The following is a 17460-nucleotide window of genomic DNA, read 5'->3' on the forward strand; positions in this document are numbered from 1 at the left end:
TCTCTCTTCCCCCGCTACCTCCCTCCCTCCCGCGTTCCGCTCTCCCGCCACAACCTGACACACCAGGCAGCAAAAAGCGCCTCTTGGGCCTCTCCCGCTCCGTTTCTCCCCCTCTCCCTGGCCTCGCGAAGCCCTCGGGGGGCGCGGACCGCCGCCTCTCCGCCGGGAGGAACCAAAGAGGCGCGCGGGAGCGTTTCCATTCGGAGCCACTTCCCAAAAGGCCCGCCCTTTCCGCCGCGGAGGAGGCCGCGGGAGCGCCGACATGGTGGGAGCCGGGGCTGTGGGATACAGCAGCCGGGGGCTCGGGACGCGGGGTCAGGGCGGCGGCATGCAAACGGCGGTGCAGGGGAGGGACAGGGAGGCCGCGGGAGGCCGGGTGGGCCCCGCAGTGAGGGTACCGCCATCGGGCCGCCGCCTCCCCGCGTGTGGCGGAGGAGCCATCACCGGCCCGTGGGCTCCTGTGCCCGCTGACCGCGCTGCCTCTGTGCCCACAGCCGCAGAACGAGCACATCGAGCTCCACCGCAAGCGCTATGGCTACCGGCTGGACTACCACGAGAAGCGGAGGAAGAAGGAGGGCCGGGAGGCGCACGAGCGGTCCCGCAAGGCCAAGAAGATGATCGGGCTGAAGGCGAAGCTGTACCATAAGCAGCGGCATGCCGAGAAGATACAGATGAAAAAGACGTGAGTGTCCGCCTCCTCTCTGATACCGTCCCGTCATCCTGACGCTTGAAGGATGAGATGAGACGTTGATACTGTTACAAAGAGCTCGCTATTGCTTGAGGCACATGTTACCGTCTTAACGATTAGGCTGTAGAAGGAAGGGAGCTTTGCCGCAGCAGACGCATTTCAGAATCCCTCTCTCTTAAATGAACGTTAACAATTTCACTGCTAGAAGTACTTCCTGAGACAAGTGTTGATGAGTAGTAGCCATGACTAATGTAATCATGACAAAAAAAGTGAATGCAATTCTTTGGAGCTTTTATATCAGCTGTTGTGTTAGTGTAGCAAGAGGCAGTATTTTTTAATGGTTAATAGCAAATATACAGTAGCATAAGAAGTATTTAAGCAGAAGGTGAGGCCTGTCTTCAAGGATAAACAGCAATGTCAAGCATAGACAATAAAAGCATTTTCTGTAAATTTTATCTGTTATCCAAAACTTGAAATCAAAGCTGTTAATGATGTCTAAAAACTAGGCAAGAAAACAGTACTCAATAGTGTAAGGCCTTTGGAGAAGATATTTATTTATTTGACACTGGGAGTGAGGGGGATAGCTGCACCACAAACTCTCTTGGTTCTTTCCACAGCTTTAGCTTTTTTACTTTTCTTACTTAATGTGCACATTATACTTTTGTAGCCTTCATGTTGCAACATATTTTCTAGTTATGTGATTATGTAATTAGAAATGCATGTGCATGTATGGTTTCTGCACGGGGTGGTCGCCAGCTTCCTGGTGGTTGTTTTTGATGAAGGCTCCTAAGTCTTCCTCAGGCTTGAACTTTTCACCTGTAAAGTTGTCTGCTCAAGTAGCCAGTGGTTAGCTTTTTGCAGTTAGCTTGTTCTGCTACATTTGCAAGTTGTTAAAACATGCTTCATTCATATACCTGTTACAAAGTAACCACTTCTTTCTGCATAGCTCCAGCTTTTTGCACAGCTCAAGCATTATCTTGTTGCCTCGGCATCATTAACAGTCTCATTAATAGCTAATGAACTCCATATCTATCCACTGTGTAGTTTTTGCTGGTTTCAAACTGTAGATAGCTGTTTTCCTCTGCTGCTTTTAGAGATTATTGGTTTATTAACACGTTATTAGTTTGTGGGTCTTTTCTTCCCCTCAGTAAACACCCTCAAAATTGACAAAACTTGGCTCCTCTTACAAACACACATTCCTCACATATTTGCCATCAAATCTCAGAAGAGGAACAGACTGGGTTTTTTGTCAGCAGAGAGGAAGGCTGCCCTCTCTCGAAGTGCTTGGCTGTTTGCTTTGGGTCCCACAGACGTTCGTTAAAGAGATGCATGTCTTTCTTGTGTTCCTGTCCTGGTAGGAAGTGACAAGATTAAGTGAAATTAGTAGTTGACCTTGAAAATGATTTAGTATTATTCCTTATATTCCTTATATATAAATACATAACACTTCACAAATACCTCTTAAAGAAAAATTTGAGCAGGCACAGGCTAAGTTAAAATAATATATCTAAATAGTATATCTAAAAATAAGTCTTTTTCTTGTGCTGTTAATATTGGTTTTCTTTCTTTGCAGCATTAAAATGCATGAGAAGAGAAATACAAAGCAGAAGAGTGATGAAAAAACACCCAAAGGAGCTGTACCAGCATACTTGCTGGACAGAGAGGGCCAGTCCCGGGCCAAGGTCCTCTCTAACATGATCAAACAAAAAAGAAAAGAAAAAGCTGTAAGTAAATGTATCAAAGTTCAGATTCCTAAAATTACGTGTAACAACAACCACTTTATATTGCTGATGCTGAGGTTACGTAACACCTTCAAGCAAAAACTGATTAAAACATGAAACCTTGAGTAACTGAACAGTTTATGACAATGTGAGTATATGCAGTATCTTGATTTTTGGAATTTTTAAGTGCTAATTAAAATAAGTGGCTATGAGTTGCATAACAACTATGGTCTACCCACTTGCTTTCCAGAGATTTGATTTTATGCTTTGGTTTTTCTGCTTTCATTTAAATATGTGACAGGTAAGAATATTGACTTTTTTTTTTTTGTTTGTTTTACCCTCCTTCCAGGGGAAGTGGGAGGTTCCTGTGCCAAAGGTTCGTGCGCAAGGAGAAACAGAAGTTTTAAAGGTGATTCGTACAGGAAAGAGAAAGAAGAAGGCATGGAAGAGGATGGTTACAAAAGTTTGTTTTGTTGGAGATGGCTTTACTAGGAAGCCTCCTAAGTACGAGCGATTCATTCGACCAATGGTAATGTTTTAGAGCCTTAAAGAACATTTAAGTGATAATTCTTTTGATTTACTGCTTTGATTTTCTGTGTTAAAGAAACTATCTTGTATAATTATGCACTTGATCATTATTCGTGTAGAACATTCCTGTTAGTTTCCTTACCAAAATATAAACCTAATAGCATGGGAGGCGGGGAGATGCTTCTACAGTCCCAGTCTCTGTTGCTTTTATTCCTATAACTCAGGTGATGCCATTAAGTTAAAGCTACGAGCTTTTGAATTGGTGTGGGAAAATCTTTATCAAAAATACTTTGCATGTATTTTACAGATGGAGGTGTCTTTTTCAAGCTGCTATGATTCTCTAAACTGCAGAAGCCCACTCTGTTCTAGGGCTTCGGAATTCCCTCCTTTTGGTTTAAATAAGCTTGAAGCACAGTTGTGACTGTGAAGGGGAAAGCTGTGCCTCCAGCCCAACCTTTACTTACACAGCTGCAGGAGCGGTACCTGGGCTTTATCAGCCTGGCAGCACACAGGCAGAAAAGCTGGATTCAGTGAGATGGTGTTGTTTTTACAAAAATAGCCATTCCTGTTCCCTTACAGGACTCAACAATCACTGTGCAGGCTGCCCATTAAATTGTACTTCACTACTAGTTTGATGGTCTTACACAGCAGCCTTGGAAAGATTTTTCTGATGCAGAAAAAATTATGGTACATAATGGTAAAGTACCCTCTATGAAGTGCAGGTCACTAGATAAAAACTGTTGTAGGAGATGAGTATTTCATATTTTGCCATACATCTTCATGGAACAGAAATTGTGCAAGGTAACGAGTATTATTGTTGGGCTACTACTAAAAATTGACATCCTGAAAACATACATGGAAAGCTTTATCTTTTCATTAACCAGGTTTTAAAGTAAGTCTGTCAATCTACAATAGGCAGATGGCATTCTGTATTCTGAGTTGTTTCATTCATCCTAGTCTCACTAAACATGTAGAGATGAGGATGTAATTCCCAAAGTGTTTAACTAGATCAGTTGTGAGAGTTTAAAGCAAATATTAACTCATTCTAACGCTCTTTGTGCAACAGGGCTTACGCTTCAAGAAGGCACATGTGACACACCCTGAACTTAAAGCTACTTTTTGCCTACCTATCCTTGGTGTAAAAAAGAATCCATCATCTCCTTTGTATACACAGCTGGGAGTTATTACTAAGGGTACTGTCATTGAGGTGAACGTGAGTGAGCTTGGCCTTGTGACACAAGGGGGCAAAGTTATCTGGGGTAAGTAAAGTTACCTACTTATTCTGCAGAACTATTTTTTAAAGTTTTTAATCTTCCTTGCATCGTGTATTGTCAAGACCTCATCCTCTAGTCATAATTGATCCATTGTTAAAAGTTAGGTTTGGGCTGTAGCAGAAGCAGCTAATAACAACTTTAAAAATACAAGCTTTAGGTGTTAATCTTGGGCTTTCCATTCACATCTGCAAAATCTAATTAGATAAAGTTCAAAACAAAGACTCAGCTTGCTCACTGGTATATCATATTGAGCAATGCCCCAAATCTGTTACCATGTGAACCATGAGCAATTGAATTACATTTGCAGTGGAAGTTCTATGTGGGAGCCTCATTAAAGATTCTGCACCTGGGATGGGGCAGCCATGCTTGTATATATGGATTGAGGAACAGTAGGCCGGAAAGCAGTGCCATGGAAGGGAACCTGGAGGCCCTAATTGATGGCAGGTTGAACATGGTCAGCAGTGCCCTGGCAGCCAGGAGGGCCACCCGTGTCCTGGGGCATCAGGGACAGCATGGCTGGCCAGGCAAGGAAAGGGATTGTCCTGCTCTGCTCTGAGTTGGGGCAGCCTCACCTTGAGTGCTGGGGCAGTTCTGGATGCCACAGTGTAAGAGAGATACAAAACTATTGGAGAGTGTCTAAAGGAGGGCCACAAAGATGGTGCAGGGTCTGGAGGGGAAGCTGTTTGAGGAGGGGCTGAGGTAATTTGGTTTCTTCAGCCTGGATCAGAGGAGACAGAGGGGAGATGTCATTATGGTCTTCAGCATCCTCACAAGGGGAAGCTGAGGAGCAGGTTCTGATCTCTCCTCATGAGTGACAGGACTTGAGGTAACAGCACCAAGCTGAGTCAAGGGAGGTTTAAGTTGGTATCAGGGAAAAGTTCTTTACCTAGGCTGTGGCTGAGCAGTGGAACAGCTCCCCAGGGAAGTGATCGTAGCACCAGCCTGGCAGATTTCAAGAGGCATTTGAACAATGCTTTCAGGCACATGGTGGCCTTGGGGGTGTCCTGTGCACGGCCAGAAGCTGGACTCGATCCTGATGGATCCCTCCAACTTTTAGTACATTCTCTGATTATGTGATCTTCATAGGATCAGACTGACTTCATTTAACAGAGTTCACTTGGACAGTAGGAAACCTATGAATTTTTTTTTCAGTCTTCTCAGAACTCTAAATTATACATTTATAAAAAAAGAGCTTTAATATAATGTTTTGAGAACATAAGTTTACAGCTTGGCAGAAGGTAGATTTTGATTTCAAAATGCATTTGAGTCCCTGTACTTTAGAGACTTGTTGATTGAATTTGCAAACATAGAAAGATCTAATCTATATGAACTACTTCCAGTTTTTGTACACATGTAATTCCCTTTTCTCTCTAGGGAAATATGCCCAAGTAACTAACAATCCAGAAAATGATGGCTGTATTAATGCAATTCTACTTGTTTAAATTGGATACCAAGCATTGGATGTGGGCACCTACGAAATAAGTGGACTTTACCCAAACTTACAAAATCTTTGGAACCTTCAGCCATTCCAGAAGAGTGACCCCACACAAGCCAATGAGGAACTTCAGAAACAACTGCTCACATTTTTGTATTTATGTTTGCTCAGCAGAACATTGTCCAAATAAAGAGATTTAATTTTTATTTCCTAATGTGGTATGGATTTGTCTAAACCTTCTTGGTGTTTTTACAATAGCAGTTTCCTTGCTTAGGTGTACTGTACCTAATTCAGGTCACATCCCCATAGGGGAAATTTCCCATATGGGAAATACAGCCACTATCTCACACAATGTCCTGCTGTAACAACTAAAGGTACGGAAGAGTGTGCTAATTTGTATTCGACTTCTGGGAAAGTGGAAGACCTGGGAGCCTGTAGCTATAATCTTACTGCAGACTGACATTAGAAATTAAGCACCAGGTTTGATACTTGCCCCTGCAGAATCATGGGCTTGGGAACATGTGAGCAGGAATGGGTGTGTGTGTTATGAATGAGTGTTTGAGATTAAAAAATCACTGGCAAGGGCACCAGAAAGAAACATTTAATATTAAGCAACAGCACAACAAAGTTCATTGGCAAAATTTGCTCTACTTCTGTGAGACAGTTAAGGCACACTAGGGAAAAAGCAACACAACAAACCAAAAAACAAAATCCAGTAAATCAAAACAGAAATGAACCAAGAACTATCAATGAGGTGTGGGTCTGTGTGTGTGTGTGCACACGTGCGTGGGTGTTTAAATGCGTGTTACAAAAGGATAGAAAGGGCAAGGATAAAAAAGAAAACAGCATGAAAGCCAACAGTACTCAAAACGTAGCCATGCTTGACTTACACCTTAAACTTCATTCATGTAGCCATGGTATTTTATGAAAATCCTTTTGTCAGGATTTTCATAAAATCCTGACAAAAGTCACAAGCCTTTGTTATTCATTTCCTTTCTATTCCTGTCTCACCTTCTGAAGCATCTTTCCCTCTGTTCTTTTAGTATAGTTTTAGTGTGGCATTTTTAATATAATATATATTATAATATAATAAACCAGCCTTCTGAAACATGGAGTCAAGATTTCTCCATCCCTCACCCTTGTCCTGGCTGCCCTGAAGACCACACACTCATAACTTAACTTGTAACTTAGCCTTAACAATTTAACAGAGGAATAACATTTAACAGGACTTAACCTGACTTGTAACTTAACAACTTAGCATAAGAGCAACACTTGACAACATTTAACTTAGCTTTTATCTTTACCTTACAGGCCTAACTTAGATACCTAAGATACTTAAACGTCTAAGAAAGCAGAATTTCTCCTAGATTTTCTGTAGCATATGCGCACATGCATGCACACAAAGAGTGAGTGCAAGGTACCTGTGAAACATTCCCCTCAAAGGTAGTGAAATGCTCACTCCTGATGCTTTTGATGTCCTCAGCAGCCAAAGGGTTTGGCCTCAAGGAGTGAGGGTATCCTTGTTCAGCAATCCTGTGTGTACAACAGACGAAGATTAGCTGACTCTGAGATGCCCCACTCAGAAGTTGCTAGTTGCAGCCTGCTGCAGCTCAGGAGAGCTCAGGAGGTCTTATTTTTGACCTCTGTTTATGGGCCTGAGGGAGTGGGCTTCAGTCATAACAATGCTTCATCCTGGCCATAGTTTGGGTCAGCCACTTCATTTGAAAGTGTTAGACTAACAACGTTAGGGCAATCAGGCAACGGAAACTGTTTCCAACGTTGTTCTTTATGAAAACAGGAGCTTGTTATTATCTGTTTCTGGGAGCGGGCAGTGTTTCTGATGAGCCCTAGAGGAGCTGAGCCCTGGTGCTGTTCAGTCACGGCTGAGGCCCAGCAAGCATTTGTCAGATCACAGTGCTGCCTGGAAAAGGAGTGGGGGATGCATTACCACAGAGCGGGATGAAAGATAACCAGAAGGGCAGCTACTCTCCACCTGCCCCCTTACCTCATGCCTTTCTCTCCTTTGTTTCCACAACTGCATTAATGGAATGAATTAATCTAGGAGAGTGTAGCACCTTAGTTTCAAGCAAGAGAACAGTTTCAGAAGTTAAAATGTATGAATTTAAAAGGGCTTAAATATGTGAACTTAGGAAATGGTCTGACGGTCTTGATACTACAACTATTTGTAGCAATTCTGGTGGCTTTAAGAAATACTGAAGAGAAGCTAAAGGTCACAAGCTTTAGCTGATCAATATATATTTAGCTTGCATTCTTGAAATAAAAGAATCAAAGGCTACTTCTAAACTGGAAGCTTTCAGCAATGTTGCAACTGAATTGGCAATCTTCCAGTCATGGATTTAGTGGTAAACAGAAATATTTTATCACTATAAATATCCATACTCACCACTTTATATTCTTACTCTTAAATAGTACTTCACTTCTAGCCAAACAGTTTTTAGCACAAATTGCAAATCAAACCCTAATAAATCTCCTCCAGTTTATACAGGAGTAGTCACCCACAGCAGATTTGAGTATATCCAGGTAGGGAGATTCCACCGCCTCTCTGAGTAACCTGATCCAGCATTTGACCACTTCTAGTTTAAACTAGTTTTTATTTAAATAGAATTTTCTATATTCCAGTTTTTCCCCAACTGAGCACCGCTGAGTCTTAATCCATCTTTATATCCTGCAGTGATACAAGGCCTCTGCATCCTCCATAGATCTCATTAGGTTTTTGCCTTGATTAATGATTCCTGCACAGTTAAACTCTCCTTGAGCTTACCAGAAACACTCCATAAACAGCAACTTCTGATGCCTAACCAAGTAGGAGCATAGGGGAGGATCGCCCATCCCCAACAGTCTTCGAACATTACTTACCTGAGCCATAGCCAGTAGAATGGTATTATTTTTACTGGACTTTTGAAGAATTCCAATAATTACTTACAGCCAGGATGACGATCAATTGATGTCCTAAGTCAATCAACTTAAGACATCCTATAAACAATGTTCCTAAGTGAGGCCCTTTTAACCCTCCTGGGCCACAGTGGGCTCCTCTGAGTGGAACACTTCCCACAGCTCACCAGCTCAATACTCAGAGGACCCATGCCAGAAGCTAATGATGGGACCTGAACTGATAGCTCCCATACTGCTTAAGGCTCAACCCTCATTCCTTCAGAAATGCAAAGGCATTCAATATGAACTTTGAGGGAACGTTAGTAGGTGTCTTTATCTCTGTACGTACGCACGTACACACACATATCTATGAGTTGATTTAAACACGCTGTAGGAAGTACAATATTAGCATTGCCATCTCAGATCTATAATTATGTTACATTGATGAGTAAATCCTATTGAATCTCTTCATAAATGTTAAACTAGTCAATGATTGAGTGTTGCCAACTCCTTTACAGATAAACCACTGACAAAGTCCAGAACTAAGACTGTACTCAATCATGCTCAATCAGCAGTTTGGAAAGCTGTGGCATCCCATTTGTAGGGAGAAGGAAGCACCCAAAATTCATATGTGCTTGTGGTTGAACAGAATGATAAAAGTCAGAGGATCCTCAAAATTCCATACTTAGCATGGAAATTGGTATGTTAGTCCCTGTTCTCCTAGACTTATCAGTGGAGTTTAGATAAAGGATAGGGTAAAGAGAGATGAGGGAGGGGAAAAGGAAAATCCAGCTGATGGGGTGTCCAGGTCCTGGGGCACATGTGTACCTGAGCTTCATGGAGTCATTGGGATACCTGAACCCCATCCCTGTGCCTGCTCTGTACCATGTTGGGCTTTATTTCCAGAAGCCAGAACGAGGATGTTTGTCCTGAAAAAGTGCTGCCATACCTTTGTATGTCCCCATCTCAATCCATGTCCTGCTCTTGCTCACTGTGTAATTACCAACAAACCTTATCTTCTATGCTTCTACAAAAGTAAGGGGGTCCTCTTTGAACTTCATGAGCAGGAGGTCTTCCTAACCTTTTTGCATTCTCTATCTGTGAATAATTTCAGATTGATTCTAATTCAATTTTCTTTTGTTTGCTTCATCTCTCTAGTAAGTAATAGAGCAAATCTTGCCATCAAACTTTTTAAAGTCATGATTTGCAAATTTATATTAAACCTTTTGCTAATGCCTTTTGCATTTGCTTTTGCTAATGCCTTTGACAGTGTTTCATTAAGCAACCTAAACCACTTATGACATACACTTCCCTTCCACCAGGTACATGTACACAAGGTTAAGACTCTCCTGAGCTTTCTATTCTCCAGAAAGAACAATTGCAGCTCCAGCTCTTCCATCACAGATGCTTTTCCAGTCAGGTTTCTGATCTGGAACTCTGGCAGGGAGTCAAGCTAGCTGCTTTTCTACAGTCTTAATAATTTCTCTTATAGGATCCTACAGACACAGTAACCGTAACCATAACCTGTTACTATTTTATTAGATTAACACACTGCCCTACTCTAGACTTAGTAACTTACAAGTATTTGAAAGTAAGAGAGGGTAGCAAACCAGTAAGTTATTTGCTTGGAGAGAGGCATTTTGTCAGAATAGCTAAACCTCCATTTACTTTTATATAGCAAAGTTCTTGTTGCTTTAGTTTTTGGTGGACATTAACAACATGAAGAGAATACTTCAATTTCCTACAGCTGTCTTGAAAAACTTTACTATATTTAGTGCTATAAATACATAACTTGTTGGTTGAATATCACAACTGCACTTAAGACATTTTAATGTACCACACTGTGGGGAGCGTGTTACAGCATTCCTAGTTTGGCTTGTCTATAGCAAACTACGTTAATAACTCTTCAGTTTACATCATGTTGCAGAACTGATGTAAACAGCCAACTGCATGCCATAATGCTCAGAAGAGCCTATTCTTCTGCTTTTTAAAAATAAAATCTGATGCATAAGCTAAAGAAAATTATTTTACATTTACATATTATTTTAATTGATACAACAGTTTTTAATTAATAATTTTTGATTTCTTAAAAACTCCTTTTGTAGAAGACAGGTGGTAAAATTACTGTTCCAGTGCATTGAACCACTTTAAAATGTGTTGCCTATATAGCAGAAAAGGACTCAAGCATTAAAAACCAAGCAAAAAATAATCACAAAATAAAAGTTTATTACTACTTCAAAACATTTCAAAAGCAGCCAAGACAGTACTAAAAAAAGGAAAAATTAACACAGTAACAAGACTAAGGTACAATACTATGCAATAGCAATACATCTTTCATAAGATTTATAAACAGGGTATCACCAGTTTAGAAAACACCTAACACCACATTTGTGGAAATAAATTTAAAGTGTATCCCCATAGTAATATTTTAGAACAGTCACTTAGAAGCAAGGAAGCTGAAACTTAGGCCAATTTGTTGCTAATAGTGTCAATGACATCATAAATGATCAATTTGATTATTGACATTTACAAAAGAAATGGTACAAAAAAAAAGCAGCAAGGCTGGACATCATTTGAAATAAGTTAAAGCGCTTTTGAAATAAGATGTATACACTTTCATGCGAAGGACTGTGAAACAGAACAGCAAACAAGGATTCTGCATTAAATTAAAATGGACCAAGAGAGAATATGGGAGAAGCAGTACAAGACAGACATTTGAACAAATATTGGATTCAAGTACAAAACCATTTACCATTTAAGTGCAAGGCTGAAGTCACAAATTAATGTTCTTTAAACTCTATTCCTAGACTAAGTAAAGCTCAAAAATAATACTGCCTGCTTTCACTGTACACACATAGTTCCACAGCATGTTGTAATAACATTTGGTACAAACTTGTATAAAGTTGATCTTTTAATCTTTCATTGCTGGTGCAATAGGATCTTTAAAATTGTTTAAGAGTTTGATGTTAATAACACAGTTAATAGTCCCCAAGGTAAAGCACTGCAGTCAATATAGCTGTCAAACACATTCCCTTACATAAGTGTAATAGAATTAATAAGATATTGAACTACTGTTCCTGTGGGACAATCAGTACAGCAATAAAAACTATTACTTAAAGTCAGTATTTTGATTTTGCTACTCTGAATTTACTGGAGAAAGATTGATGCCAAAGAAGTTGTTGTAGAAATAAAATGTGTCCTTTGGTGCAAAGTACTGCTGTGATCACTGTTAGAACAGCGTCCATCTTTCATGACTGTAGTGGTTATTGGAATTGCTAATTGCACCACAATTGCCCACATTCTGTTTGTAAAAGCCTGCTCATCAGCTATTATCCCAGGCACCCCAGATTTATAAAGATATCTACTCAAGAGTATACTTTTAATGTGTGAATTTAAGTTCACTATTTAAAACTGACTCACTGAAATGAGATCAGAGATTTTATTGTTCTCAATAGAAACAAAAACTATCATAATGTCATATTCTCATAATATTTATGTATTTACTCTGCAAATGATTCAAAAGAAAGGTACAAATTGAAATCATTCCAACTTAGCCATGAAAAGTAAAAGCCAGGTGAGTGAAATTATGAACAGATTTCATACTTCTTCTCATTAACAGTTTTGCAGCTCACCAGAAATATAAGTGATAAACATACATATCAAAAAGCCACCTCGAAGTAATTGAAATTACTGGCCTCATAAAATAATCTTTAACTTCTTTGAAGTGGACACATTTGTATCAATTGAAGGACTCAGAAGATGAATCTTCAGTAAATCTTGCCCTAAAAATGGAAGATGAGTTGCAGTATACTGTATACAACCACTTTGAGGACCACCAGTCCTCAAAAATCCCCAATTCTTAGCAATGCAACAGATGTGTTTTCTAGCCACTTTTTTTTTTTTAAACAATTAATCTCAGCAGTAAAAGAGAAAACATACAGAAAATACCAAAAATTTTGTCTTATATGCTTTATATAAAAAGCTTTATGAGTTTTAGAAATACATAAGGTTCACTTGAATATGTTTACACAAAAACCCATATTTAACTCAGTAATCTCACACAGCCTGAATCTAAAGTTAGGTAACACACATTTTTTTAAAACTTCCTTTTTTTTTTTTCTGTAAGTTGCTCTTAACAGATTAAAAAGGAGCATGGTACTTCATCACCTGAAAAAAAAAGTATGAATGTATCTTAAGTAGTTAAAATAACTTATAAATAGAGTTAAACTTTATAAGCATAAAAATCCAAAACCCGATTCTTACACTAACTTCATAAAGGGATAAAAGTTAAGACAGCATTGCAACTATTCAAGTGAACCTCGTACCTCTATTTTTGAGACACTACACAAGACTAGTTCATGCGTCTTGGAAAAGGCATAGGCAGGACAAAAGATGGTGTAATTTTCTGTTCTCAGGATAATTGTTCTTTTATTTCTGAGTTTTTAGCCCATTACAAAATGATCTGCATTTATAGGAAAGAAACACACAGCAAACTAAGGCCAACTTAGGTATGTGGGACAAGTTAAATACACAGTTTGCCAAGAGAACCTCAGAAGGGATATGAGCATGAAAAGTCTGGGTTTATTCCTGTTGGCATACAGTGAATTTTGGTTGCTGCTTTTAAGAAAAGTCATCAACTGGGAAGCTATAATCCCAGAAACTACACTCAAGTTAGAAAACAAAAGTGGGAATCAGAAGTATTTGCAAGGTATCACCCACTAACTCCTAAAGGCATAGAAGTTTGGCAAGCAAACATTTGCTGAAATACCCACTAATACACAAATGAATATCACAACCACCTAAAATGTCAGTGCTCACAGGAGTCACACACCTGGAAGACACAACATTTTAGCAGTTACCCCACAGCACCAGCCAGGTATTTGGAAAACACAAAGAACCACTTCCATTCAGACCAAAACAAGATCAAGAGTTGTCATATCCTTTTCCTGTAATGCAACAAGGAAGCAGCTATCCACTCAACACATGCAAGTAGTTAGGAAGGCAGTTCAAATGATTCCATATGGAGGCTCCCTTCCATATACTCTGGAAAAACTTGGGCTTAGCAAAATGCTTGCTTTGGAAGCTACAAATAGTTTGCTGCGTAGACATCTCTTAATCTTTGCTCAAGAAATCCATTATCAGGAAGTGCTGTGGCAGACACTGCACTGCATTCTACCGACTCAGCTGTTTCAAGTGATTCTCATGAAAGACAAGTGCTGCTCACATTGCATTGATCTACTGAGCTATATCTTCTTGTACATTTTGAGACCTAGAATGAAGAATCTTACATTCTTTTAATCTCTTAACTGTGGGAAGGGAACAAGAAACAATGAAGAATTTTTCTTGTTCTGCTTTTCTCCACAGTAGAGAACACAAAGTTATTAAAAAAAATTATCTCGAGTCATGTCCAGTGACAAGGAAGTCTATAGCAATTTAAGGGACCTTGACAGGGCCAGGATTTCACACTGCATTTTTCTTCCATGACTACCACCTCAAATATACAAATTATTCCTTTTGATAGCACAACTGTATTTATTCATCATGTATCCTTTATGAAGGGAGAAGACTGGCTATTTACTTTCATACTATGAAGAAGTTCAATTTCTAGTGGTTAAATTTAAAGAACAAATCAAAACTTGAAGAAAGGTGATGAACCCAAGAAGAAATCCAACACAGAATTTTAAGCACATGTGTCCCGTGCCAGATATGGTGCAGTTACACCTTAATGTTTTACACAAAACAGCCTTGTGATAAATAGATAAATTATCCCTATTTGATTTTTAAGCTGGCTTTCCCTTTTTCTTGGGTGGACCTTTGTAGCCTTTAGCCTTTCTTCGCAAGTTTCTCCGATCTACAACAGGTACCTCAATTTCTGCTTCCTCAGAGCTGCTGTCAGCAGCCCGCTCTGCCACTGTCTGCGTGTAGTGATCTGTCTGCTCTGTAGACTCTTCTGAGGGCTCTTCCAACTGGTTCTTCTGTGCTTCCTGTCCAGAAGGCTGCTGAAAAGAAACACCCTCAAGTTCAACCATTACCAAGGAGCTCTGACTCAAGGCAGCAGGAGCCTCCTGCGAGTTGTGCCCTGCTTCCTCATTTTGATCTTCTAATGAGGAAGGTAGTTTTTCAGAAACAGGTTCTTCTGCTGCTTCAGTTACCACAGAGTTGGGCAGGCCATTGTCAGAGGGTTCTTCCTTTGATGCCAAAGCAGCTGCATTTTCAGTGCTGGCCTTTTCAGATTCTTGCTGTTCTTCGGTGCCCTCCTTCTCTACTGATGTAACTTCTTCAGTCAGCATTTCTGAATCATTTTCATTTAAAACCTGTGGGTGGAGGAAAACAATCAAAAGGACAATTTGTTGAAGGCAAAAGACACTGAGCAACTACTGCCTCTAGCTATTAACATCAGAGGATAGTTTGGCATTTAGCAGGTTTTTAATTCTATGAACATAACTTGATAAAACAGTCCTCCTTTTTGCACAAGACTATTTTGTGATCTGCATTTCATATCCAGAGTTGCTCTCTGATTTTCAAATTGTTCAAAAGATTTGAATAATTTGAGGTACAGAAAAAGCACTCTGATATTAATCCCAAGGGAAAAAAATAATTTAGACAATTACAATTACTGTTTTGCTAGCATATAATAATCTGCTTTTGCACTATAAACAAGAAAACAGTAAAACCTGTGTTTTATCAGTAAAACCTGAAATCAGTAAAACCTGAAAGCAAAGGCATTTTAGCAGTAGTTAATTATTTGTACACCTCATCAGGCACACATTTCTAGACAAAACAAGTATGTGGCTTTTCACTCTTACCGAACCAGTATTTTAGTGAGAAACAGCAGTTTCATGACTGTCAAGGCAAACTGCTGCAAACATATCTTTCCTTTGGGTATCACATGCATATAGGTCCCACTTTTGCACACTGAAACAGAAATGTTAGTGTATTCTCCTTATAGATTTACATCATCTGGCCTAATAATTGATTCTCCCAATAATTTCATACAATGTTAGGGGCTACTTTCTGTTATTTAAAAAAAAGAAAAAAAACCCTGCAAGAAAAATACACTTTGAAGTAAAAACTACTTCACATTTTGTTTCAGTTCTCTCACCTTCTCTGATTCAGTGTCTTCTGGGGGTTTTCCTGGAGAATCAAGGGTTAATGGAACAAATGGTGTTACAGGCTCTTTTCCTTGATTCTCAGACAGCAATTTTGATTCGCCACTTGGAACTTCATTTACCATCTCCCCTTCAGCCATGAGTGAGGTCTCACCAGTTTCTTCTGCTACCTCACCATTAAGAGGTTCTGATGGCATTTCCTTTAAAAAAAAAAAAAAGGCATATTTTTAAGTCAAAATTATGCCCAGCTATTGTTCTCCAGCACCAATGGAGGTACATGCGATCTAAATTTGCAGCTTAATGTGAGAAGCAGATAGCTGAGAAATCTAGAATTGTGTACTAAGAAGGCAGAACTTCATACAGATTAGTTAGCTTAGCCAGAGTATTAGTTTGTTGCTGTCACCTGCACTAAATATATGACCATAGCTTACAGTTAGGAGCCAAGACAAGAAGTTTTTAATGCATCTCTCATGCCACCTTTAATCATTCCTTGAACCCAACATGCATCAGGTTCACTTTCTCATCCATCAGTAAGAACAAAAAACCCTGAGGACATTGCTAGGTACAAATAATATTCAGAAATTTAAATTCAAGTTGTTAACGAGGTGAAGCTAAAAGCTGGATTTAAAGTTGATGTTTAAATCCAAAAGGCAGTTTTTAAGTAGAGGAGTAAAAAGACCCAATAGAAGCCACAGAAGCATACCAGGTACAGATGTCTCAAAAAAACTTTTTTTTTAAAATTAGAGATACTGGGTCACATCTTGACCTTATCCCAGTTCTCTAGAATTTCTTATTAGGAGAAATCAATGAAGAAAATTAGGATGGTAGATTAGAAATTCATCTTACTAAAAATCCTATAAATCCTATCCCTATTGTTTAAAATACGTACAGTGAAATATTCCCTGAAACTATTTCTGTACTAGCCTTAACTTCTCAGATACACTTCTTAATGAAGCACTGGTGCAAAAAATCAAAGAGCTGAGAATCACATAGAGCAAGGTAGCAAGGACCATATTTAACAGAAACTAGCTGCATTCCAAACCTATCTGCTATTGCTATCCCATCCAGCTCACCTCCATCTCACTTTGTTTCTCAGAGGGTGATGCATGCATTTCCGCTTCTAATATAGACTGGTCCTCATTTTCAACAATTATTTCCTCATCCTTGTCAACAGTATCCACCTTAGGCACTTCTACTAAGTCTTCAGAGCTTTCAGATGTGTGGGCAAGAAGTTCTGGCCTGCAGCAGGTATTAAGATAACTCTTTTAGATTAATACATAATTTTGGTGATCTCAGCAGGGAAATTCTTTCATGACTAATTATGAGTGCATGCTTGCCATAGGAAGTACAAATCAAGAAAACTAAATGCATCTAAAAATGGCTAAATCCTCATTAGGAAAAAAAAAAAAAAAACAATTAGAAAAACTACTTATCGCAATTATAAAATTATATCTGTCTCACTTCCATTTTACGGGAAAGAAATCTGAAATTTCTCTAATTTTGTTATTTTAAATATAGAAAGCAGTGATGCGTTACATATTTGAAAGCTACAAAGGGTTAAGAAAAGCAGCGATTTCTTTCTCCCCCCCATCCCCACTGAAGAAATAGTTTCAAATAATGGAATTATGAAAACAACTGTATTCGTATAATCACTGAAAATACAGATATTACAAAGACCGTGACTGGAAAGTAACTCAAGGCAATAAATACATAATGAATGAATAAGTTGCCATCAGCTAGAGGTTACATTAGCAAATATCTAAGATGAAGTGTTTATGCACTGCCACTACTGCAGGGTAGTAACAGTTTGCCC

General features: G+C 39.3%; 2 protein-coding genes across 12 annotated transcripts in view; one reads left to right on the forward strand and one right to left on the reverse strand.

Moving 5' to 3' along the window:
- The first annotated feature begins 75 nt into the window (after window positions 1–75).
- Window positions 76–5860, forward strand: NSA2 (NSA2 ribosome biogenesis factor). Its single transcript, XM_038123434.1, has 6 exons — window positions 76–265; window positions 495–682; window positions 2262–2412; window positions 2759–2938; window positions 4004–4196; window positions 5586–5860. The coding sequence occupies exons 1-6, from the start codon at window positions 263–265 to the stop codon at window positions 5651–5653; spliced, it is 783 nt and encodes a 260-aa protein (XP_037979362.1). The 5' UTR covers window positions 76–262; the 3' UTR covers window positions 5654–5860.
- Window positions 5861–10744: 4884 nt separating this feature from the next.
- FAM169A (family with sequence similarity 169 member A) overlaps window positions 10745–17460 on the reverse strand; it is a 38321-nt gene continuing 31605 nt past the window's right edge. For all 11 annotated transcript variants that reach the window (XM_038123429.1, XM_038123418.1, XM_038123423.1 and 8 more), the window contains 3 exons: window positions 16721–16886; window positions 15641–15847; window positions 10745–14852 (listed from right to left, as the gene is read on the reverse strand). In XM_038123429.1, coding sequence (XP_037979357.1) covers window positions 14319–14852; window positions 15641–15847; window positions 16721–16886 — 907 coding nt within the window. In that variant the 3' untranslated portion in view covers window positions 10745–14318. The remainder of the gene's footprint in view (window positions 14853–15640; window positions 15848–16720; window positions 16887–17460) is intronic.

The sequence above is a fragment of the Motacilla alba genome, chromosome Z (genome assembly GCF_015832195.1).
Source record: "Motacilla alba alba isolate MOTALB_02 chromosome Z, Motacilla_alba_V1.0_pri, whole genome shotgun sequence".
In the NCBI taxonomy this organism is placed as follows: domain Eukaryota; kingdom Metazoa; phylum Chordata; class Aves; order Passeriformes; family Motacillidae; genus Motacilla; species Motacilla alba.